The sequence below is a fragment of the Pongo pygmaeus genome, chromosome 3 (genome assembly GCF_028885625.2).
Source record: "Pongo pygmaeus isolate AG05252 chromosome 3, NHGRI_mPonPyg2-v2.0_pri, whole genome shotgun sequence".
NCBI classification, from domain to species: Eukaryota; Metazoa; Chordata; class Mammalia; order Primates; family Hominidae; genus Pongo; species Pongo pygmaeus.
In genome coordinates, this window is record NC_072376.2 from 48,374,912 (window position 1) to 48,398,844 (window position 23,933).

Below are 23,933 nucleotides of genomic sequence, written 5' to 3' on the forward strand. Positions count from 1 at the left end.
TAAATGATTAACTTTTAATGAAGTTTCTCTTTTAACTTCCATGATATATGTTCAAGATGTATTAAGTAAAACCCAAATGTGTACATACACGCACCCCTTATCTATCTATCGATCTATCTATATTTTTTTTTTGAGATAAAGTCTCGCTCTGTCACCCAGGCTGGAGTGCAGTGGCACAATCTCTGCTCACTGCAACTTCCGTCTCCGGGGTTCAAGCAATTCTCCTGCCTTAGCCTCCTGAGTACCTGTGACTACAGGCATGTGCCACCACACTGGGCTAATTTTTGTATTTTTAGTAGAGGTGGGGTTTCATCATGTTGGCCAGGCTGGTCTGAAACTCCTGACCTCAAGTGATCCACCTACCTTGGCCTCCCAAAGTGCTGGGATTACAGTTGTGAGCCACTGCACCTTGCCTATATATTGATATAAATGGTGATACATATATAAAGCATTCTTCTGAGAAGTTGCAAAGATGCAAGAGTAGTTTTTCTGTAGGGCTCAGACAACCTGTCATACATAAAACAAAAGGTTCCCACATGGAAGGGTTTCTTTTTTTTTCCTTTCTTTCTTAATTTTTTTTTTTTTTTTTAAGACAGAGTCTCACTCTGTTGCCCAGAGTGGAGTGCAGTGGCACTATCTTGGCTCACTGCAACCTCCACCTCTCCAATTCAAGAGATTCTCGTGCATCAGCCTCCCCAGTATCTGGGATTACAAGCATGCACCACCACACTCGACTAATTTTTATATTTTTAGTAGAGACAGCATTTTACCATGTTGGCCAGGCTGGTCTCAAACTCCTCCAGTGATCTGCCCGCCTTGGCCTCCGAAAGTGTTAGGATTACAGGTGTGAGCCACTGCACCTGGCCAGATTTTGTTGTTGTTGTTTTCATGCGACAAATCTGACAGGAGAATAGGAGTCCAACCCCTGGAGTTGCATTGGCTGCCTCTGAACTCCCTAGAATTCTAAATTTATCATTCCATGTATTAATTATTCCAGTGATTCCTCCCATAAATAAGTTGTTCCTTGGGCAAAATGAGAGACAGTTTGGGAAGTTGTGTTTCTTGTTTCAGGTTACTAGTAGTATATAAAAGAACCCCATTCTTGAGGGCTGCCCACGAGCATGTGCCCATTTGCTAAGCAGATAACCTAAAGACAATGAGGCCAGGCATGGTGGCTCACACCTGTAATTCTAGCACTTTGTGAGGCAGAGGTAGGTGGATTGCTTGAGCTCAGGAGTTCAATACCAGTCTGGGAAACATGGCAAAACCCCATCTCTACAAAAACTACAAAAATAGTGGGCATGATGGCACACACCTGTAATCCCAGCTACTTGGAAGTGTGAGGTGGGAGGGTGCCTTGAATCTGGGAGGTCGAAGCTGCAGTGAGCTATGATCATGCCACTGCACGCCAGTCTGGGTGACAGAGCAAGACCCTGTCTCAAAAAACAAAACAACAAAAAAAGACAATGGTCACTTCCAAAACTCCACTGTTGAACCATACTGTTGAACCATAAGGTCACCCGGAACACCGAAAGGATAGTTGATTCATATTATGACCCTTTCCAACAAAACACTTTTTACTAAGTTAAAAATGTTGCCCCTACATTTTAGGAAGCACTTCTCATACCTGTAAGTCAGTCTTGTCCTGTTTCTATCTCCATACATATTATTTTTCTTGGGGTCATGACTTCCTAACTTCTTCAACATTAATTCCAATTCTCTATCAGAGAACTTAAAACACTGAAAAAAAAAGCAGAGTAAAAGAAAGAATAGAGGCTAATCTGAGAAGACTTAATTCTCTTATTTAGCTGTAAGCAAGTTGGGGTGGGGGGCAATGTCATTTGTGTGTGTGTGAGGATTCCTAACATGTTGTGTGTGTGTGTGTGTGTGTGTATGTGTGTGTGTGTGATGGAGTCTAGCTCTGGCACCCAGGCTGGAGTGCAGTGGCACAATCTCTGCTCACTGCAACTTCTGCCTCCTGGGTTCAAGTGATTCTCCTGCCTCAGCCACCCTCTCAGTAGCTGGGATTACAGGCATGTGCCACCACACCTGGCTAATTTTTATATTTTTAGCAGAGACAGGGTTTCACCATGTTGGCCAAGCTTGTCATGAACTCCTGACCTCAAATGATCTGCCTGCCTCGGCATCCCAAAGTACTGGGATTACAGGCATGAGCCACTGCGCCATGCCCCGACATGTTCTTAAAGAGCAGAAAAACATGTAACGCTTAGTTCACTTGAAAGCCTTCCACGGAATACATTTCAGTGAGTGACAGACACAATGTTTTTGTTCCATTAGAAGTATTTTATTTTAAAGTACACTTGAAATTTTAAATGTTTACAAATTCAGAGGTTTAAAAAACTTCGAAAGTCACAGACACAGAATTTAGGAAGCTGAAGGCTGAGAGTCTCCCTTCTCACTTAATCCATGCTTTATTTTGCATTCCTCACAGGTAAGGAGGCAGTGCCTAGGAGAGAAGCAAAAATAGACGGTGGTTTGTACTTTGACACTGGAAGCCCTAGTCTTTACATAATATATTATTCTTATGATTTTAACATAATTTTTTTAATAGAGATGTGGGGGGAGTCTATCTATGTTGCCCAGGCTGGTCTCGAGGGCTCAAGGGATCCTCCCACCCAACCCTATTGAGTAGCTGAGACTACAGGCATGAACCACTGCACCTGGCTTTAACACAATATTAGAGATACAGTCTATGCTAGAGTTCACTAGCCTTGTTTTTTCAGAAATAATAGGAGTATTCTCCCATTCTGTAGGTTGCCTGTTCACTCTGAAGGTAGTTTCTTTTGCTGTGCAGAAGCTCTTTAGTTTAATAACATCCCATCTGTCAATTTTGGCTTTTGTTACCATTGCTTTTTATGTTTTAGACATGAAGTCCTTGCCCATGCCTATGTCCTGAATGGTATTGCCTAGGTTTTCTTCTAGGATTTTTATGGTTTTAGGTCTAACATTTAAGTCATTAATCCATCTTGAATTAATTTTTGTATAAGGTGTAAGGAAGGGATCCAGTTTCAGCTTTCTACATATGGCTAGCCAGTTTTCCCAGCACCAGTTATTAAATAGGGAATTCTTTCCCTATTTCTTGGTTTTGTCAGGTTTGTCAAAGATCAGATGGTTGTAGATGTGAGGTATTATTTCTGAGGGCTCTGTCCTGTTCCATTGTTCTATATCTCTGTTTTGGTACCAGTACCATGCTGTTTTGGTTACTGTAGCCTTGTAGTATAGTTTTCTTTTATTATTATGCTTTAAGTTTTAGGGTACATGTGCACAACGTGCAGGTTTGTTACATATGTATACATGTGCCACGTTGGTGTGCTGCACCCAATAACTTGTCATTTACATTAGGTATATCTCCTAATGCTATCCCTCCCCCCTTCCCCCACCCCACAACAGGCCCTGGTGTGTGATGTTCACCTTCCTGTGTCCAGGTGTTCTCATTGTTCAATTCCCACCTATGAGTGAGAACACGCGGTGTTTGGTTTTTTGTCCTTGCAATAGTTTGCTGAGAATGATGGTTTCCAGCTTCATCTGTGTCCCTACAAAGGACATGAACTCATCCTTTTTTATGGATGCATAGTATTCCAAGGTGTATATGTGCCACATTTTCTTAATCCAGTCTATCATTGTTGGACATTTGGGTTGGTTCCAAGTCTTTGCTATTGTGAACAGTGCCGCAATAAACACACGTGTGCATGTGTCTTTATAGCAGCATGCTTTATAATCCTTTGGGTATATACCCAGTAATGGGATGGCTGGGTCAAATGGTATTTCTAGTTCTAGATCCCTGAGGAATCACCACACTGACTTCCACAATGGTTGAACTAGTTTACATTCCCACCAACAGTGTAAAAGTGTTCCTATTTCTCCACATCCTCTCCAGCACCTGTTGTTTCCTGACTTTTTAATGATTGCCATTCTAACAGGTGTGAGATGGTATCTCATTGTGGTTTTGATTTGCATTTCTCTGATGACCAGTGATGATGAGCATTTTTTCATGTGTCTTTTGGCTGCATAAATGTCTTCTTTTGAGAAGTGTCTGTTCATATCCTTTGCCCACTTGTTGATGGGGTTGTTTTTTTCTTGTAAATTTGTTTGAGTTCTTTGTAGATTCTGGATATTAGCCCTTTGTCAGATGAGTAGGTTGCAAAAATTTTCTCCCATTCTGTAGGCTGCCTGTTCACTCTGATGGTAGTTTCTTTTGCTGTGCAGAAGCTCTTTAGTTTCATTAGATCCCATTTGTCAATTTTGGCTTTTGTTGCCATTGCTTTTGGTGTTTTAGACATGAAGTCCTTGCCCATGCCTATGTCCTGAATGGTATTGCCTAGGTTTTCTTCTAGGGTTTTTATAGTTTTGGATCTAAAATTTAAGTCTCTAATCCATCTTGAATTAATTTTTGTATAAGGTGTAAGGAAGGGATCCAGTTTCAGCTTCCTACATATGGCTAGCCAGTTTTCCCAGCACCATTTATTAAATAGGGAATCCTTTCCCCATTGCTTGTTTTTGTCAGGTTTGTCAAAGATCAGATAGTTGTAGATATGCAGCATTATTTCTGAGGGCTCTGTTCTGTTCCATTGGTCTATATCTCTGTTTTGGTATCAGTACCATGCTGTTTTGGTTACTGTAGCCTTGTAGTATAGTTTGAAGTCAGGTAGCGTGATGCCTCCAGCTTTGTTCTTTTGGCTTAGGATTGACTTGGCAATGTGGGCTCTTTTTTGGTTCCATATGAATTTTAAGGTAGTTTTTTCCAATTCTGTGAAGAAAGTCATTGGTAGCTTGATGGGGATGGCATTGAATCTATAAATTACCTTGGGCAGTATGGTCATTTTCAGGATATTGATTCTTCCTACTCATGAGCATGGAATGTTCTTTGTTTGTATCCTCTTTTATTTCATTGAGCAGTGGTTTGTAGTTCTCCTTGAAGAGGTCCTTCACGTCCCTTGTAAGTTGGATTCCTAGGTATTTTATTCTCTTTGAAGCAATTGTGAATGGGAATTCACTCATGATTTGGCTCTCTGTTTGTCTGTTATTGGTGTATAAGAATGCTTGTGATTTTTGCACGTTGATTTTGTATCCTGAGACTTTGCTCAAGTTGCTTATCAGCTTAAGAAGATTTTGGGCTGAGACGATGGGGTTTTTTAAATACACAATAATGTCATCTGCAAACAGGAACAATCTGACTTCCTCTTTTCCTATTTGAATACCCTTTATTTCTTTCTCCTGCCTGATTGCTCTGGCCAGAACTTCCAACACTTTGTTGAATAGGAGTGGTGAGAGAGGGTATCCCTGTCTTGTGCCAGTTTTCAAAGGGAATGCTTCCAGTTTTTGCCCATTCAGTATGATATTGGCTGTGGGTTTGTCATAGATAGCTCTTATTATTTTGAGATATGTCCCATCAATACCTAATTTATTGAGAGTTTTTAGCATGAAGCGTTGTTGAATTTTGTCAAAGGCCTTTTCTGCATCTATTGAGATAATCATGTGGTTTTTGTCTTTGGTTCTGTTTATATGCTGGGTTATGTTTATTGATTCATGTATGTTCAACCAGTCTTGAATCCCAGGGATGAAGCCCGCTTGATCATGGTGGATAAGCTTTTTGATGTGCTGCTGGATTCGGTTTGCCAGTATTCTATTGAGGATTTTTGCATCGATGTTCATCAGGGATATTGGTCTAAAATTCTCTTTTTTGGTTGTGTTGTGCCAGGCTTTGGTATTAAGATGATGTTGGCCTCATAAAATGAGTTAGGGAGGATTCCCTCTTTTTCTGTTGATTGGAATAGTTTCAGAAGGAATAGTACCAGCCCCTCTTTGTACCTCTGGTAAAATTTGGCTGTGAATCCGTCTGGTCCTGGACTTTTTTTGATTGGTAAGCTATTAATTATTGCCTCAATTTCAGTGCCTGTTATTAGTCTATTCAGGGATTCAACTTCTTCCTGGTTTAGTCTTGGGAGGGTGTATGTGTCTAGCAATTTATCCATTTCTTCTAGATTTTCTGCATAGAGGTGTTTATAGTATTCTCTGATGGTAGTTTGTATTTATGTGGGATCGGTGGTGATATCCCCTTTATCATTTTTTGTTGCATCTATTTGATTCTTCTCTCTTTTCTTCTTTATTAGTCTTGCTAGCAGTCTATCAATTTTGTTGATCTTTTCAAAAAACCAGCCCCTGGATTCATTATTTTTTGAAGGGTTTTTTTTGTCTCTATCTCCTGAAAATTTTTGCAATCTACACATCTGACAAAGGGTTAATATCCAGAATCTATAAAGAACTCAAACAAATTTACAAGAAAAAAACAACCCCATCAAAAAGTGGGCGAAGGTTATAAACAGACACTTCTTAAAAGAAGACATTTATGCAGCCAACAGACACATGAAAAAGGCTCATCATCACTGGCCATCAGAGAAATGCAAATCAAAACCACAATGAGATACCATCTCACACCAGTTAGAATGGTGATCATTAAAAAGTCAGGAAACAACAGGTGCTGGAGAGGATGTGGAGAAATAGGAACATTTTTACACTGTTGGTGGGACTGTAAACTAGTTCAACCATTGTGGAAGTCAGTGTGGTGATTCCTCAGGGATCTAGAACTAGAAATACCATTTGACCCAGCCATCCCATTACTGGGTATATACCCAAAGGATTATAAAGCATGCTGCTATAAAGACACATGCACACGTGTGTTTATTGCGGCACTGTTCACAATAGCAAAGACTTGGAACCAACCCAAATGTCCAACAATGATAGACTGGATTAAGAAAATGTGGCACATATACACCTTGGAATACTATGCATCCATAAAAAAGGATGAGTTCATGTCCTTTGTAGGGACACAGATGAAGCTGGAAACCATCATTTTCAGCAAACTATTGCAAGGACAAAAAACCAAACACCGCGTGTTCTCACTCATAGGTGGGAATTGAACAATGAAAACACTTGGACACAGGAAGGGGAACATCACACACCAGGGCCTGTTGTGGGGTGGGGGAAGGGGGGAGGGATAGCATTAGGAGATATACCTAATGTAAATGACAAGTTATTGGGTGCAGCACACCAATGTGGCACATGTATACATATGTAACAAACCTGCATGTTGTGCACATGTACCCTAAAACTTAAAAGTTTAAAAAAAACAAAAAGAAATAATAGGAGTTGTTGCTTGGTTTATGACCCCCAGAATTTCACCCCTCAAAGAGCCAGTAATGAGCTTTATGTTGAAACAGATGGTTGTATTTGTGGTCAGGGTCAGGCAGAGTTTGAACATCTTGATTCTTTTTGAATTCAAGTAATTTCTAACAATAGCATAAAAATTATAAACGCACAGTGCATTGATCCAGGATTAAACTATATGCCTATGGAGTTAGGTTTGGACACACATGTGCATATATATACACACATAATTTTTTAAATTAAAAAAATGATACTTGCAGAATTTCTGGCTTATAGTTTGCCTAACTTGTCCCAGTTTCCTTAGGATACCAAGGAAAATGCGCATGTTCGTTCTAGAATAATATTCATATTTGAATATGGAATAGATGTCCTCGAGTCCCTTCTTGCATTAAAGTTTTATAATCTTACAAATTCAACAAACATTTACTACTATGAGGAGTTGGCAACAGGATGACTTTGTTTATGCAGGACAGTGATAGGATGTGTTTTGAATGATAGAAAACTCGTTCAATCTGGCTTGGGTGGGAAGGATTACTTCGAAGGTAGCAAGGCCAGAAACTGCTATTGTAAAACCCTGAAGACATGGATTAGGAACCCCTTTCTCCCACTTATTTCCCCCATTGCTTTGAGAATAAAGTGAAAATCCTTAGCATGGCATAAATTCCTTCAGGAGCTGACCTCTACCTGCCTGGACTTCCAGCTTGTTCTCTGCCTTTCCCAATAGCTCTTTATGCTCCAGCCATAGGATGTATTTATGGTTCCCTTTAAAAATGAAAATGTACCCTCTCTACATACTATTCCTGGCCCAGAATCCCCTTCTTCAACACTGCTATAGCTCCTACTATAGCCATAGCTCCTGCTATATCTCCTTTTGTCATAGCTTCTGCTGTAGCTCCTACTACTTGAATCTATTAAGATTCAAGTCAAGCATCATCACCTGCTCCAAGAAGTCCTTAATGCCTATTCCTTAACCCCCCCCCCGCCCCCTCAACTGAGTTAAGTGCCCCACTCTACTTTCCTTTAATTAGAAAATCAAAGAGCTTTGTGAATTATTGCCTCTCAGATTTGCTGGTAATGGCCCTTCACATAGGGCAGAGCAATTCGTTATTAGCTATGAATGCAAGCCCAGAGTGGGGCTGCCATGGCTGGCAGTGGGAAGGCAAAATGAAACCCCAGAACACAGAGCTTAAAGGAGCCCTGGAAACTAGTTACTTCAGTCACCTCCTTTCACAATGGACATCGTCTGAAAAATGTAGATTTCAGTCTTGTGTTCATAATTATTCTGGAATCCAAAGTTGGTTAATTGCAAAAGACACTCCTGAAATTGAAGAGGAAGAGGAAGAGGAAGAGGAAGCAGTCCTTTCGTTTACTTGTGCTACTTTTTCTTTCTTTTCCTGCACAGACCAGAATCATGTGGTCAATTCCTCCTCAGCAAGCTGACTCTAAAACACAACTTTGCAAGGATGGACTGAAGTTGGTGTTGTCTGTAAATATGGAATTAATGATTCTTTGGTGGTCTTGCTTCTTGTAATGGGAAGAGTAAGGGTTTGGAAAACAGATGATCTGAGGTGACAGACAATTTTCCACCCACTACTAATGATGTCACCTTCAGAAGGTCTCTGCAGCTCTTTGGGTCTCATGCAGCTCATCAGAAAGAGACAGTATTAAGGTCCCATCTATCACTACAGGACTAGGGAACATGGCTTTCCAAAGTCACACAGTTAGAAAAAGAACTTGGGTGTTTTGACTTCTAGTCCAGTTTGTTTTCACCATATTGTGCTGCTCCTCAGATAGAACCCACTGTGACCAGTGAGGGGTGTTTAGAGAAATGTGTCCCCAACACTAGTCTTGTAACTTCTATGGTAGAAATAGCTAATGTTTACTGAGCACTTACTGAGTGTCATGAATAATCATTTCTATTCTTTACATCTCATAAAAACTATCTTGATCAGTATTTTATACAGATAAGGAAACTGAAGATCGGAAAGCTTAAGAAACTTGCAGGGTCACACAACTTAGTAAGTGGTAGAACTGGTTTTTAACCCAAGTACTATAACAGCAGAGGTGACGCCATTAACTCCAAAGTCGTACTGCCTATTTCCCCTATTTAGAATCATGATATATACAGCATTGACACAGAAAAAATTCTGAGAAGCCCTGCAGTAAAGAAACCTGTTAAAGTTTTGTGTAACTCTGTGGTGGTGGAAGTCATATCTGCTCATTGAGGAATTCTTTAGAAACCTGCACAATGTTTGAACACAGTAGGTTCCCATTAAATATTTATCAAACAAATGAAATTGGTAAGTAAGTGTAATAACAAAGTTATTATTGAGGTTGGGTAACAACAACGCTAAACTTGAGGGTTAAAATTTTTTTAACATGTGAATTTAAAAAATTGTGTTTAATATTATAAATAGTGAGTAATCTTTCATTTAATTTCTTATAATTACATTACAATCCCTCAACCAAACAGATTACAAACCTGTTATGCTGTGGACCAAAACCAGCCCCACGGAGCTGATCTTCAAAAAAATGGAATTTACTCTGGCATACTCCTATGTATGATACCTTTCCAAGGCCAAATCCCAAGAGACCAGCAACTGTAAAAGCAGGTTGGGAGAGATTAGTTGAGAATCTTCTCCATTAGTTATCTTCTAGAGCTTTAAAAATTAACGCTGGTAATTTTAAAATTAAAAGGACCATGCTAAATCAATGAATGAAGACTCTGAGAATGAAGTCTCTATTTAAAAAGAACAGGATTGGGAACTGGAGACTTCCCCATCTCAACTTCGGACTGGTGGTGGAAGGGCCAGGACAGAGCAAGCCACAGTGCTATCCTGGAGACAGACGGCCAGAGAGGGCCCACCTGTCAAGCAAATGGTTGAGGCCACGGGGGCAGGAGAAGGTGGCTGGGTTGTGGCTATAGGTAGCTTCCAAATCACTGGGTAGAAACGTCCCTAATCTTCCTTATGGCCTTGGAGTAGTGGAGAGCTTCAGTCCATCTTGCCTATAGGAGAGAGGTCACAAAGGAGAGGGACCCTCCTATGGAAGAGATCTCAAATCTGTTCCTCCTGCTAGGAATGAATGTGGTTTCAGACTATCAACTAAAATGTGTCCTTTTTGTACATAAAAGATCTATTGATACCAGGTGAAGGAAGATGAAACCACAAGTTTGTGGTTACTCTATTATTAGAAATCCCCTGATTCTTAAAAATTACTCATTTTTTGTATCCATTGTAGAAAACATTTTGAAAAGATTGGCCAGGGCAAAAGAAGAAAATAAAACTCCGTAAAGGATCTATCATTCAGAGGCTCTGCTATTGATAATCTCATTATATATCCTGCCAGTCCCTCTTAGTCCATGCTTTAAGGATGGTCTAAGAAGAAGTCCCTACTGCTAAGCTATATATCAGAAAGTGTTGAGTGAACTAAGAAATGCAGAGTGGCAGAAAATAGAGGCTGATTTTTCGAAAAGTCAATACAGGCAGTTTAGTTAGGCTGGACATTCTTATCTCCAGTTGCTAGTAATGTCCTTTTTTCAAAATTTTTATCTATTTATTATTATTTTTTAAAATAGATACAAGGTTTCACCATGTTGCCCAGGCTGGTCTCGAACTCCTGGACTGAAGCAATCCACCCACCTCAGCCTCCCAAAGTGCTGGGATTACAGGTGTGAGCCACCACACTTGGCTTGCTTTTTTATTTCTATGACTTACGTGCAACTTTGGGCAATGATCCAAATCTAGGATTAGCTGCCAAATAACCTAAGGAGTAATAAAGAAAAACATTATTATTTCATTTGGTAAATTAAATTATAAGTTATAAATTATGTTATTCTTAACGTATAAAGAAACCTCCAAAATTTAAGACATAAAATTTCTTAAATGTATACATATTCTGACTTTAAAAAGATGATGTTGGCTGGGTGCAGTCACTTACGCCTGTAATCCAGCACTTTGGGGGCCGAGGCGGGCAGATCACCTGAGGTCAGGAGTTTGAAACCAGCCTGGCCAACATGGTGAAACCCTGTCTTCACTAAAAGAATACAAAAATTAGCCAGGCATGATGGCAGGTGCCTGTAATCCCAGGTACTCGGGAGGCTGAGGCAGGAGGATCGCTTGAACCCAGGAGGCGGAGGTTGCAGTGAGCTGAGATGGCACCGATGCACTCCAGCCTGGGAGACAGAGTGAGACTCCATCTCAAAAAAAAAGATCTTAAAGGAGTTATGATTCAATTCTCAGTTGAATTTAACTCCCAGATAGTCGTTTTAGGCAAATTACAAATATTAGCTGTAATGTGTAGAAAAATAATGTGAAACAGACAGTTCAAGACTGATTCAAAGACATCAAGCAAAGGTAGGGCTAACAACAGTGTTCAAAGAGATTAGTCATCATCCTCTTTTTTTTTTAAATTATACTTTAAGTTCTAGGGTACATGTGCACCCTCTTTTCTTTTTAAGTAACTCAACATAGAAAGTTTCCATTTGGAGATTCACAGTGTATATCATTATTTTACAATGCAAACAGTACAACTCATGGTAGTTAGAATAATGGCCATTTAGAGATACCCACATCCGACTTCCTGGAAAAGGTGAATATATTATGTCCCAAAAGGGGGATTAAGGTAGAAAATGGAACTAATGTTGCTAATCAGATGACTTTAAAAGAGAGAGATGATCAAGGTGGACCCAATGTGATCCTTCAGTGTGGAAGAGGAAACTGGTGACAGGCAGAGAGATGGCAGCAAGAGAAGAACTTGGCTCAATGTTGCTGACTTTACAGTCATAGGAAGGGGCCACTGGTTAAGAAATATGCGTGGTTCTAGAAATGATAATGGAAAAGGAAGCCCAAGAGCCTCCAGAAGGAACACAGCTGGGGCGACACCTTGATTTTAGCCCAGTAAGACCCATTTCAGAATTCTGATTTCCAAGAACTGTAAGATAATACATTTGTGTTGTTTTAAGTCACTCTGTGGTAATTTGTTAGAGAAGTTATGGAAAACTGATATCAAACTCTGAAAAAAATGTACTAGCATAGATGCAAAAAATGGTAGATGTCTTGGTCTGTTTTCTGCTGCTATAACAGAATACCATAGGCTGGATAATTTATAAAGAACAGAAGTTCACTTGGCTCACAGTTCTGGAGGCTGAGAAGTCCCAGGGCACAGAGCTGGCATCTAGTGAGGGTTATCCCATGGCAAGGAAGTGCAGGAAACAGAGAGCAAGAGGAGAGGCTGAACCCATCCTTTTTATAAGGAACTCACTCCCATGATCATGGTAGTAATCAATTCGTGAGGGTGGAGCCCTCATAACTTAACCTCTTAAAGGCCCCACCTCTTGACACTGTTACAATGGCAGTTAAATTTCACCCTGAGTTTTGAAGGGGACATTCACACCACAAGCAGTAGATTTGGGGTAGTTTAATACTTATAAAACATAATCCTGGCCGGGTGCGGTGGCTCTTGCCTGCAATCTCAGCACTTTGGGAGGCTGAGGTGGGCAGATCACTTGAGGTGGGCAGATCACTTGAGGTTAGGAGTTTGAGACCAGCCTGGCCAACATGGTGAAACCCTGTCTCTACTAAAAATACAAAAATATGCTGGATGTGGTAGCACAGGCCTGCAATTCCAGCTACTAGGGAGGCTGAGGCAGGAGAATTGCTTGAACCCAGCGAGTGGAGATTGTAGTGAGCCGAGATCACACCACTGCACTCCAGCCGGAGCGACAGAGTGAGACTCCATCTAAAAAACAAACAAATAGACAAACAAAAAACCCATAATCCCCATAGATGTCCCAGCCCCAATATTTTTATGTGTCAAAAATGATCTGAAAAATGCTATCTTCAAATTATAAAAATAAAATCATATTTAATACATGACCTTTATGGACAAGAAAGATATTGGTCAAAGTGGGATTCTCCTAGATATGTGACATGTGGTTTTTGAGACCCAGAAAAGAACTAGGACTTCTTCCCTCATATTTACTGGTACAAATGTTCCTTTTAAGATCCTGGTAATCAAGGCTGGGTGTGATGGCTCACGCCTGTAATCCCAGCATTTTGGGAGGCTGAGGTGGGAGGATCACTTGAGCTCAGGAGTTCAAGACCAGTCTAGGCAATGTAGTGAGACACTGTCTCTTCAAAAATTAAAAAAAAAAAATAGCTGGGTGTGGTGGCATGTGTGTATAGACCCAGCTACTTGGGAAGCTGAGATGGGAGCGTCACTTGAGCCCAGGGGGTTGAGACCGCAGGGAGCCATTATTATATCACTGCACTGGATGAGGGTCAGACCCTGTCTCAGAAACAAACAAACAAACCAAAAACCAACAAAACAAAACCGCAAGATCCCCATGAAATCCTGATAATCAGAAGCCAGGCATGGTGGCACGTGCCTATAATCCCAGGTACTCAGGAGGTCTAGTGGGGAGGATTGCTTGAGCCCAACAGTTTGAGGACAGCTTGGGCAACATAGCAAGACCTCGTCTCATTTAAAAAAAAATAAAAATATAGCAAAATCCTGTTAATCAGCAGTGTTTGATAAAATGGGCTTAAACAAGATAAGGTGCCTTCTTGCCACCTGCGGACTAAGGAATGTCTCTGGGTTCTCTGGTCAGGTGGAGACAGGGAGGAGACGAAGAAGGAAGAACAGAGAGGAAAACAGGAAAACGCTAAGAGGCAGGGAGAGGTTATGTGGTGAGATGCAAGGCAGCTGCTGGTCCTTACGGTCTCTTGTATGGAGGAGACAGGGTGTCCTCCTCAGGCAGATGCAGCCTCTTTCCGAAAGAAATGGTGTGGTGGACACAGCTTAGGGTGGATTTCAGCTCCCCCCACCTCCTCCCTGCAACATCCTTATTTGTGCAGGGAACCATCTGTCTAATCATATACAGAGGCCTTGGGAGACACAGGACTCTGGCACAGAGAAAGGCACAAGATTGCTTCTCTGTAGTTCCTGTAAACAAAGCAAATTTATTATCTTATGGTTCTTGAGGTCAAAATGGGTCTTACCGGATGAAAACCAAGGTTTTAACTGTGTTCCTTAGATGGGCTGCATTCCTAACTGGAGGCTGGAGGGTTTCTTGCCTTTCTAGCTTCTTGAGGCTGCCCACATTCCTCCACTAATGGTCCCTTCCTCCATCTTCAAGGCCAACAATGTTGAGCTGAGGCCTCACATTGCCACCTCTCTGATTCCATCTTCAGATCCTGCCTTTCACTTGTAAGGACCCTTTCAATTACACTGGGCCCACCTGGATCACCCAGGATACTCTCCCTATTTTAAGGTCAGGTGATTAACAACCTTAATTCCATCTGCAACTTTAATTTCCTTTTGCCATGTAACCCAATATATTCACTAATTCTGGGGATTAGGATGCTTTCTGGGGAGATGAGGACTTAGGCTGAAGATAGGTAGAAGTCTGCATAAATACATCCTTCACCAAAAAATAAATGTCAAGGGCCAAAAAGCTGCCAGGAGGGTCACAGTAAACTGGGCTCTCTGAAGTTAGATTATTTAACAACTATTAAATCTTACCTTGGTAGACTAGTCCCTGGGTGACAAGCATGCTTACAAGAGAAAAAGGCAGAGCTGTAAAGCAAAAATGTCCTTCAATATTGGTATTTTAAAAATTGGCACCTCACCTAGAAGTTAGGGAGAATTATTCTGAGCTTTTTCTCTTACCTTCCTTGGCAGTGAATTTTTATTCATTGTTATTTTACTTATTCAACAAATATTTATTAAGTGCAGCATGGAGAATTTTCTTGGAATCTTCTCCAGTCACTTACCCTGAGGCACGGCATTAATTTGAACCCTATTCTACTTCATGTCTGACATCCCTTGTACTGAATGCCAACATGCACCAGATTCTAAGCACTACATATAATAAAGGCATCTTAGGGTATATGTACATTTACCTGTTGAATTTGGGAGTTGCCTTTAGCTATGTGTATATTTTGAAATTTTCAATCCTACACAAATGTTAAAAAGCAATACAATAAACTCCTACATACCCTTCATCTAGATTCATTAATTGTGAACATTTTGCCAAATTTGCTTTATCTCTTTCTAATTTTTCCTTTTTTGTCTGAGCCATTTGAGATTTGCAAACATTATGACTCTTTGTCACTAAATACTTCAGCAGTTGTCTTCTAAAAACAAGAATGTTTCCCTACATAATTACACCACCATTAGCATGGTCAAAACATTTATATTTCTTGAACACTTATACTTAAGAAAAATTATATTAACTTATACACAATCGTTATTCAAATCTCTCCAATTGGCCCAATAGCTGTGGGTTTTTTCCAACTCAGAAATTCAGGAGTCATACGTTACACATACTCTCCTATCTGCTTTAGTCTAGGACAGTTCCTTGCCTTTCTTTCTCTTTTTCATGACATTTTGTCTTACAATTTGGATTTGCCTGAAAATCCAAATTAAAGATTACAAGATGACTATGTTCATGTTAAACATGTGTAATGTTTAGCTATAATTTTAAAACAGGAGATTTAGTCTGGGAAAGGCAATTTCTAGTTCTGTCCATCAATATGTGTCAAATGACTTCTTTCAAAAGCAGAGAGTAGGATAAACATGTAGCTCTTTCTAGTTCAACCAAGACAAATCAAATAGCAACCAATTTTTCCACTCAAAGCTACCCCATGTGGGCAAATTGGTCATAATGAAGTGTTAATCTACTAGGGCCCAATTAAATTTTCTGACAACTCATAAGTTGTCAGAAAACACATGAATTTCTGGAAGCACAGTCAGTAATCCCATAATGTATAATGAATATCAACTTCTAGAGAGTGTTATTTCTAAAACAGGTGACACTAAATTTGAATGAATTAAGAAATCAAAATGAGTATTTCAAAGTATAAATTATCTACACATCAGCAATGTTGCAAAATATCAAGACTGTATCTACAGGTTCTACTATGCCATTTTCAAATGCTGTATCACACATTTTTTTAATTGGAAGGGACTTTAATGCACAGCCTGAATTCACACTCTTGTCTTATGTGAGGCAGGCCCAGAAAGAGGAAGTGACTCAGCTGAAAATGTTATTTCAGAGACAGTGTAAGAGAAGTATTAATGGAATGCGGCCATTTTTCATTCATTAGAGAAATATCGATTAGGTATTTTCTATGAACAGGGCACTGTGCTAGGCTCTAGAAGAAGTTCCAGATGAATTTGACATTATTTCTGAACCCTATGAAACTTAGAGTCTGGTAGAATGTAGGAAGGTCCACTCTTTGGGAGTCAACAAATTCTAAATAATTGTCTTGGTACACGTTCTTGGTCACATATTCTTTGTAAAGGGAAGAGTTATGTGTGCATCACTTTTTGCTAAGTGAGGTAAAGTGCTCCTTAATCAGGTATTATCTCTGCCCGAAAAAAGGTCTGAACTTGGATTTAAACTCTAAACAACCCTGAATATCAGAGTTCATCAGACATTTATGCAAAGTCTCTGCTCAAACGTAAGTCATTACCACAATTCTAATATGATATTTAGGCAGTTTACTGCCACAAATACAGTGTTAGGTGCAATTACCTCTCTTCCAGAAACTTTCTTCCTGACATTCTTGCATAATCTTTGAGATCTCTGCTCTGTGGATGTGCAGTTTTGATTTTGGACAAAACAACAGGCTCTGTAAGGAAAGTTATATGGTGAGCTAACTGAGATTATCCAAAAATCACCCACTTTGTTTTCTACAGAAGAGAACAGGGAGGTCTCTTCACTTGTTACACAGTGTGTGTTCTCTACCAGAGGCAGCCCAAAGCAATGATCAGTTTCCAAGAGTGCTTTCTCACTGGGAACACTGATGGACTTAGGCAACAGAAGAATTCTAGTTGGAGAGTGGGAGTGATTCACTGACTGGCACAGGCAGCAGTTTTGCAGGCAGCAGATTTGCGGTCAGGCTCAATCCCTGCTGAGGCCACATTTCCTTCCCTACCTCCATGCCTCTATGTGGTTTACTATACCTAGAATGCTGTTCACTCCCTTCGCCTGACTGGTCTTAACATCCAGCTGAACATTGTCTCCTGGGTGAGGAAAGAGATTTTCCCTATAGCACAATATTTAGACATTGAGCATCACACTCAGAGAACCTATGTATATGCACTTCTGTATGCATTTTTAGACTGTGGACTGCTTTTTATTATTTGACAGTTTAGTTTACTTTCAATCTGGATGCTTTTTTTTGACACATTTATAAGTGGTGTGCACATAATTTCTGGTGCAACTATTGACATGGTTGACATAACTTTTTATTAGTTCTGTAGTATTTTTTGGAAATTATTTATTAAAAATTTAAAAAATTTTTAATTGTTGTGGGTACATAGTAGGTTCTGCAGTTTTTTGTTTTTTTTTTATGATAGGGTCTCATTTTGTCACCTGGGCTAGAGTGCAAGGGCGTAATCTTGGCTCACTGCAGACTCTACCTTCCGGGTTCAAGCAATCCTCCTGCCTCAGCTCCCCTAGAAGCTAGGACTATAGCGACAATGGGGTTTTGCCATGTTGCCCGGGCTGATCTCGAACTCCTGAGCTCAAGCAATCTGCCCTCATCGGCCTCCGAAAGTGCTAGGAATACAGGCGTAAGCCACTGCGCCCAGCCTTGCGGTGTTTTTTTAATCAAGTTCATATGCTATCATCTAGACCAACTCCCATCTTTTACCATTCCTTTCGCTTTGTAGGTATATATGCTTTAATCACTCGCTCTTGTCCACATTCTCCACGCCTTCCCCTCTGCCCATCACAACCATTCTGAGTGTTTAATGTGGTTCTTTTATTTCTATCCATTCTTGCAAAATGTTCATTATTTTGGGTGAATGTATCTTTTTAATGTAAATAGCACTGTTTTGTATATTTTATTCTTAAAATATTCTCAACTCAGCTCTATGCTTTTAAGATCCACCCATGTTGCTGTATTCATCTAGTCTGCTGCTTCTAACTGCTGCATAACTGTGCACAATGTCTCTGAGTTCCCACCACCTTATGTTCCCTTATGGACCCATGAGAGAACATTTTTCAGACATGAATCTAGAAGTAAAGCTCAGGGTGTGCATATTCTTACTGTTGCAGAGTCTTGCTAGACCGCTCTCCTCAATGGCTGCAGTCTCCACTCCTACCCGCAGGGCCTGAACATTCCCTTATGGCTACGTAGCCTGTGTAAGAGCTAGGTATGGGTAAAGAAGATTCCAAGCAAGTTAAAGAAAGGATTTTCTAACACTTGGAATTATCCAGTTTTCTAAGCTGATAGGTAGAAAGTAATATTTATTATCCTGTTTGTACTTCTTTGATAACGAATGTGTTTGACTATCTCTACATATTTTTCAGCTACACTGCCCTTCTCCTCTAGTTGTCAGGCAATTCCTGTAATTGGATCTGGGTTGTAATCTTTTGTTATATATTGGCTCATTAATTTTTTCTGTGGAAAAATACATATAACATTTGCCGTTTTGACCATTTTATTTTCGTTTTTTTTAGAGACAGGGTCTCGCTCTGTCACCCAGGCTGGAGTATAGTGGTGCCACCACAGCTCACTGAAGCCTCGAACTCCTGGGCTCAAGTTAACCTCCCACCTCAGCCTCCTGAGTAGCTGGAACTATAGGTGCACACCATCATGCCCGGCTAATTAAAAAAGCCATTTTTTTAATAGAGCTGGGGTGGGGTGGGGGGGTTCTCACTATGTTTCTCAGGCTGGTCTTGAACTCCTGGCCTCAAGTGTTTGTCCTGCTTTGGCTTTCCAAAGTGCTGGGGTTACAGGTATGAGTCACCATGCCTAGCCCCATTAAATTTTTTTTTTTTTAATTTAGCTTGTTCCTTACTATAGAAGTCACACTCATATTTCCTTGTTTGTGAATTATTTATGTGGGTTATTTGCCATTTATCTCCAAGGTTTTAGTGTTTTTCTGGTTGAGGTGCAGCTCCTTAACTCTTGAAGCATAGTTTGATTGTGCTGATCTTGCCACTGTCTTTTTCAGGCTCTTTCTGTGTAATAGATGTCAATGTACAGATGGTCACCATGTCTTGAGCACTTTGTATGGGCCTGGTCCTGTGCCAAGCACTTTACATGCATGATGTCAATAAAAGGGGTGGAGAAACCCTCTGGCACCAGTGTCTGTGGAACTCTACAAGCAGTCCAAGTGGGCAACCTCCCTCTTCTTTCCCTGCAACTCCCCAAGGCACAGTGCAAAGATGCAATAAGTCCCAGGGTGAGTCACAGCAGCAGGAGAAGGAGTTGCTCTCAGTCTCCACTTACCTTCTTTCCTTAGCACAGGCATGCCTCCAGATGCCCAGGGTGAATATTTGCTCTTGCTCTTGGCTGTGCCCGGGGCAGAAATAAGGACTGCCTCTCCTTAATAAACAAATGCACACACCCTGGCTATCACAATTGCTTCCAGTCCTGCAGTCAGCCTGTAATCCCAGGCTTTGGGAGGCTGAGGCGGGCAGATCACTTGAGGTCAGGAGTTCAAGACCAGCCTGGCCAAGACGGTGAAACTTCATCTCTACTAAAAATACAACAACTAGTCAGGCATGGTGGCAGGTGCCTATAATCCCAGCTACTCGGGAGGCTGAAGTAGGAGAATCGCTTGAACCTGGTAGGTGGAGGTTGCAGTGAGCCAAGATTGTGCCACAGCACTCTAGCCTGGATGACAGAGACTCCCTCTCAAAAAAAAAAAAAAAAAAAAAAAAAAAAATGAGCTCTGGTTATCATTTTCTGTATAGCCATGAATGTTTGATGACTCTCCATTTCACAGAGGCAACTCAAGTGTCCAAATAATTCTCCTTGTGACTTTCTATCATTTGTCTGTTTGCCTTGCCTAAACTTTGCTCCTTAAACATTACTGCTATTACACTATTTTTAGCTTGAACATGAACGCCATTGACCCATCAAATGCTTTCTCTTTACTTCATTGATGTATTCCTGAAACACACAGTATCCATTCCTAACAAGTTGAAAAATTGTTTCCATGTTAACACTTGGGTTCTCAATCTGCTAGCTAATTAGTGATAAAGGACTCTGCCACCCTGAACAGTAACACCTGTCAGTAGCATAGGATTAGTGTGATTACTCACAGTAATAAAAATGTAAAAAAATAAGCAAAATATTGCCTGTAATCCCAGCACTTTGGGAGGCTGAGGTGGGAGGATCATTTGAGCTCAGGGGTTTGAGACCAGCCTGGGAAATATAATGGGACCCCCATCTCTAAAAAATAAATGGAAGAATAAATAAAAATAAATAAGCAACATGTATCATTCTGTTAGAGTCTATTAAGAGTTTTGCTCTGCTATCAGAAACCTCTTCAGTCACTGACAGTTCATCTAAGAGTTAGTAAGGCTGGATTACAAACAGGAAAGAGTAAAGAAAGGGTTTTGTAAATAAAATTTTAAATTTTAAATTTTAAATTTCAGCTTCTTTCAAAGCAGCTGAAAACACACTTTCCTTCCCCATCCTATTTTCCCTGAGCCCATCCAACAAAGTGCCAGACTGAAAAAAATAAGATGACCGGTTAAAGTTGAAATTTAATAAAAATCCTATGATATATATTTTTTCATATGGCAGGTCCTGCAATTAAAAGTATACCTGACCAGGTGTGGTGGCTCACGCCTGTAATCCCAGCACTTTGGCAGTCCTAGATAGGAGGACTAATTGAGGCCAGGTGTTTGAGACTAGCCTGGGCGATATAGTGAGACCTCATGTCTAACCACAAAAAAAGCCAGGCATGTGGGCCTGCACCTGACATCCCGGTTAAGTGAGAAGCTCAAGTAGGAGGATCACTTAATCCAGCAGTTCGAGACTGCAGTGAGCCATGAGTGCACCACAGCACTCCAGTCTGGGTGACAGTGTGAGATCATGTCTCAATCAATGAATCGATCAATAAATATAAAAGTATACCTGCTTGCTTGGTGGTGGAAAATGGGGATCTTTATCTTGGTTTCCATGAGCAGAAGCTGAAGCCATGATGACTTTGTGCTTGCTCTCCTTCCAGTTGTTTATCCTCTGCTTACTCCTTGACCCAGTGTCTAAGGAACATAAAAGAGAATCACTATGCCGTGACTAAATGTTTGTATCAAGCTTAAAAGCATCCTGAGGATCCACTGGAGTTATTTGGAAAACTTGTTTTTCCTTTTGTCGTTAGTCCATCTGCAAACTCAACTTCTAGTGCTCCTCTTCCACCAGCATACACACACGCACTCACTAATGGGGACAGATCAGATCTAGAATAGAGTGGAAATACCACACTGTGCACTGAGTGTCGATTATGTGCCAGGCCAGGGGATACGAAGAAGGATAAGACAAGATCACTGCTGTGAAGGAATTCACAGTCCAAAAGGGGAGATAGACAAGTTAACAGTTACACAACATGAAAAGTATGCATGGGATGCTAAGGAAGAAAAGAAAGCAGGGTCCGTTCCATCTAGTCATGTCACAAAGGAACTAGGACTCCTAAGCTTTCAGGAGGATCTGTGGAGGGTAGATGGACTTTGGGGCAGGAGGACCAGGTTGGAAGGTGGTGCACTAGTCCAGACAAGGAGTTACAGGGACCTGAACAAAGACCCTGGTGGGAATTTAGCATCTTTGATAGAGATGCTAAATTTGGGTTTGGAAATGTTGGATTTGGGTGCCTGTGGGGGCAAACAGTGGAATTAGCCACTGTTAATAATTGACGATTTGGGTCTAGAGTTCCAGAAAAGGGGTAGGCTAGAGAGATGAAGTTGGGAGCTGCTATCATAGAGATGAGAGTTAAAGCAGGGAACTTGAACAAACGTGTGTAAAAACAGTACTGGAGAATATGAACATTGAGCCCAAGGGAATATCAAAAAGAGAAGAGAGAAAGATAAAAAAAAAAAAAAAAAAAGCAGGCCAAGGAAATGACTGAGAAAGAATAGCTGATACAGAGGGGAGGGAATTTCTGAAGGAGGGAGTGAATCATCAACACCATCACATGGCTTAGAAAAGTGGACCTGGATTTGGCAATGATGGACATAATCCAGGTGGACTTTGAGCCTCCTCCTGCCCCCAGTGGCCACTGCATTCTGCAGCCCTGAACTCTACCGCTACCTCTGCTTTTCTTCTGCAAAATGAACCTTTTATATACAATTCAGTTTCCTACATCAGTTACTAAACTTTGAGGCATTTGAGCCAAGGGGACCCGTACTCACACCAAGTTTCATCACAGGTGCCTAATGTGATTACAGGGGCAGCACGGTGCCCTGCACGGGAAGGTACTGGGGTCAGAGAGACCAGAGTTCAAATCGTGACTCTTTCCCCCCGCGATCCCTGTGCTTTGGTGCAAATGACTTAATCCGTCTCTGCCTCAGCTTTCTCCACTGTTAATTGGGCATAATGGACACAACAATGGTGAGGGGCTGTTGCAGGAATGAAGACTAGGATGAGGATGAGGGATACGTCCATAAAGCCCCTGCACACCTTCCATTTCCTGAGCACTCCCAGGAAGTCTTTGCTGACCAGGCCAAATTAGATTATATTTGCTTAGCCATTAGGCCGCTGCCCTATATTGGGAGGCAAATATACCTCTCAGCTTCGGTGGCCAGGTCCCCTGGCACCCACTTAGTCCTCAGTCTGCACCTAAAAGCAAGCCTTCCGAAGGTCTTGCCTTGCAGGTGTAGCTCCCACCCCCCACGCTGGGGTGGCCCGGGGACCCTCTGTTTCTTCAGTGGCAGGGAAGGGACCCGTGGGTTCGTGGGTGCTGACCGACGGAAGTGCGGAGGAAGGCGCGCCCGAGCATGGGGGGCGGGAGTGCTTCTTAGGATGGCCTGGAGGGGGGCGCCTGCAGGGCTGGACGGCGGGCGGGGGACACTGCACTTTCTGATGCGGTCGGGGAAGCCGGGAGTCAGCCTACCGGAGTCCGCCGCCATCCCTGGCCAGAAGCAGCCAGCGCCACCTCAAGCTCCCCAGCCCCTCGCCCATGCCGGGGCCGCCGGGGTCCGAGTTAGGGGAGAGTGGGTGGGGAGCGGCCACCGCTGTGCCGCGCGGCCTTCGAAGGACTGCCCTGCGGCGCCGCGTTCCCCCGAGGCCACCCCCTCCCGCCCTCAACACTCCCCGGGGCGGGGGCTCACCTGTGTGGTCTGGGTCGCCTCCGAGGCCGAGTCCCTCGTTGCCAAGCCCGGCAGGCCTCGCTCCCCCGCGACTGCACCGCCGGTCGGCTCTAGCCTCCCGAGTACTCCACCTGTCTTCCCGGCTTCCTCCCGGCCCTTTGTGTTTTCTTCTCTTGCTCCGCCCCCTCGCCTGCCCGCTAAGCACTTAAGCTGGCGAAGTAACCCTACCGCCACCTGGCAGTCACTTTCGCTGTTGGTGGCAACCCAGGCTGGAGCCCAGCTCTTGCCGGAACCCCTGCCCCATCCTTAAGGCTTGTCCCGACACCGAGTAGGTTCTAGTTCCTTTGTGCCTTCCAAATGACTCCCTTCCTCCAGCAATCACAGCCACAACAGCCATGTATTGCGCCCTCGCCCTAGGCCAGGCGTGGGCATCACCTTTACACTCCTTTCTGCAGCCCTGTGTGGCGCCCACTGTGACCTGCACTTCACTTCTGAGTTGTGCAGGCCACTAAGGGAGCCTGGAGTCAACCCCAGGCCTGCTTGGCTCCCAGGCCTTCTCTTTCCATTGCTCTTTGTCGGTCCCCTCCTGCCTCCTGTCCCTCCCCAACTCTGACTTGTGGAGGGAAGCCGTTGACATGTGGGGGTACCTTTAATACCGATATCACTTGTTACCGGAGAGGGGTCCCGATCCAGA

The 23,933-nt window shown here is 42.1% G+C and overlaps 1 protein-coding gene across 4 annotated transcripts; it reads right to left on the minus strand.

Annotated features, from left to right (window-relative positions):
- Positions 1 to 2,283: 2,283 nt before the first annotated feature.
- On the minus strand, positions 2,284 to 23,630 carry OCIAD2 (OCIA domain containing 2). 4 transcript variants are annotated; one of them, XM_054486305.2, is made up of 7 exons: positions 23,261 to 23,630; positions 21,075 to 21,202; positions 16,727 to 16,823; positions 14,710 to 14,763; positions 10,902 to 10,949; positions 9,668 to 9,785; positions 2,284 to 2,467 (listed from the first exon to the last, which is right to left on the minus strand). In XM_054486305.2, exons 2-7 carry the CDS (start codon positions 21,138 to 21,140, stop codon positions 2,386 to 2,388), a joined length of 465 nt encoding a protein of 154 aa, XP_054342280.1. In that variant the 5' UTR covers positions 21,141 to 21,202; positions 23,261 to 23,630; the 3' UTR covers positions 2,284 to 2,385. The 4 variants fall into 4 exon arrangements, with proteins under 4 accessions (XP_054342280.1, XP_054342283.1, XP_054342282.1 ...); XM_054486308.2 differs by lacking the exon at positions 9,668 to 9,785 and having other exon boundaries at positions 21,075 to 21,225; positions 23,261 to 23,509; XM_054486307.2 differs by lacking the exon at positions 9,668 to 9,785 and having other exon boundaries at positions 23,261 to 23,429.
- Positions 23,631 to 23,933: the final 303 nt, after the last annotated feature.

Excerpts from the sequence above, each read along its gene's own strand:
- OCIAD2 (XM_054486305.2), bottom strand. The coding sequence starts at position 21,140 with ATGGCTTCAGCTTCTGCTCATGGAAACCAAGATAAAGATCCCCATTTT. Across the intron at positions 14,764-16,726 it reads AGAAAGTTTCTGGAAGAGAG|CTCTGCCTTTTTCTCTTGTA; the intron begins GTAATTGCACCT and ends TTTGCTTTACAG. Across the intron at positions 10,950-14,709 it reads CCAGGGACTAGTCTACCAAG|GTTATTTGGCAGCTAATCCT; the intron begins GTAAGATTTAAT and ends ATTACTCCTTAG.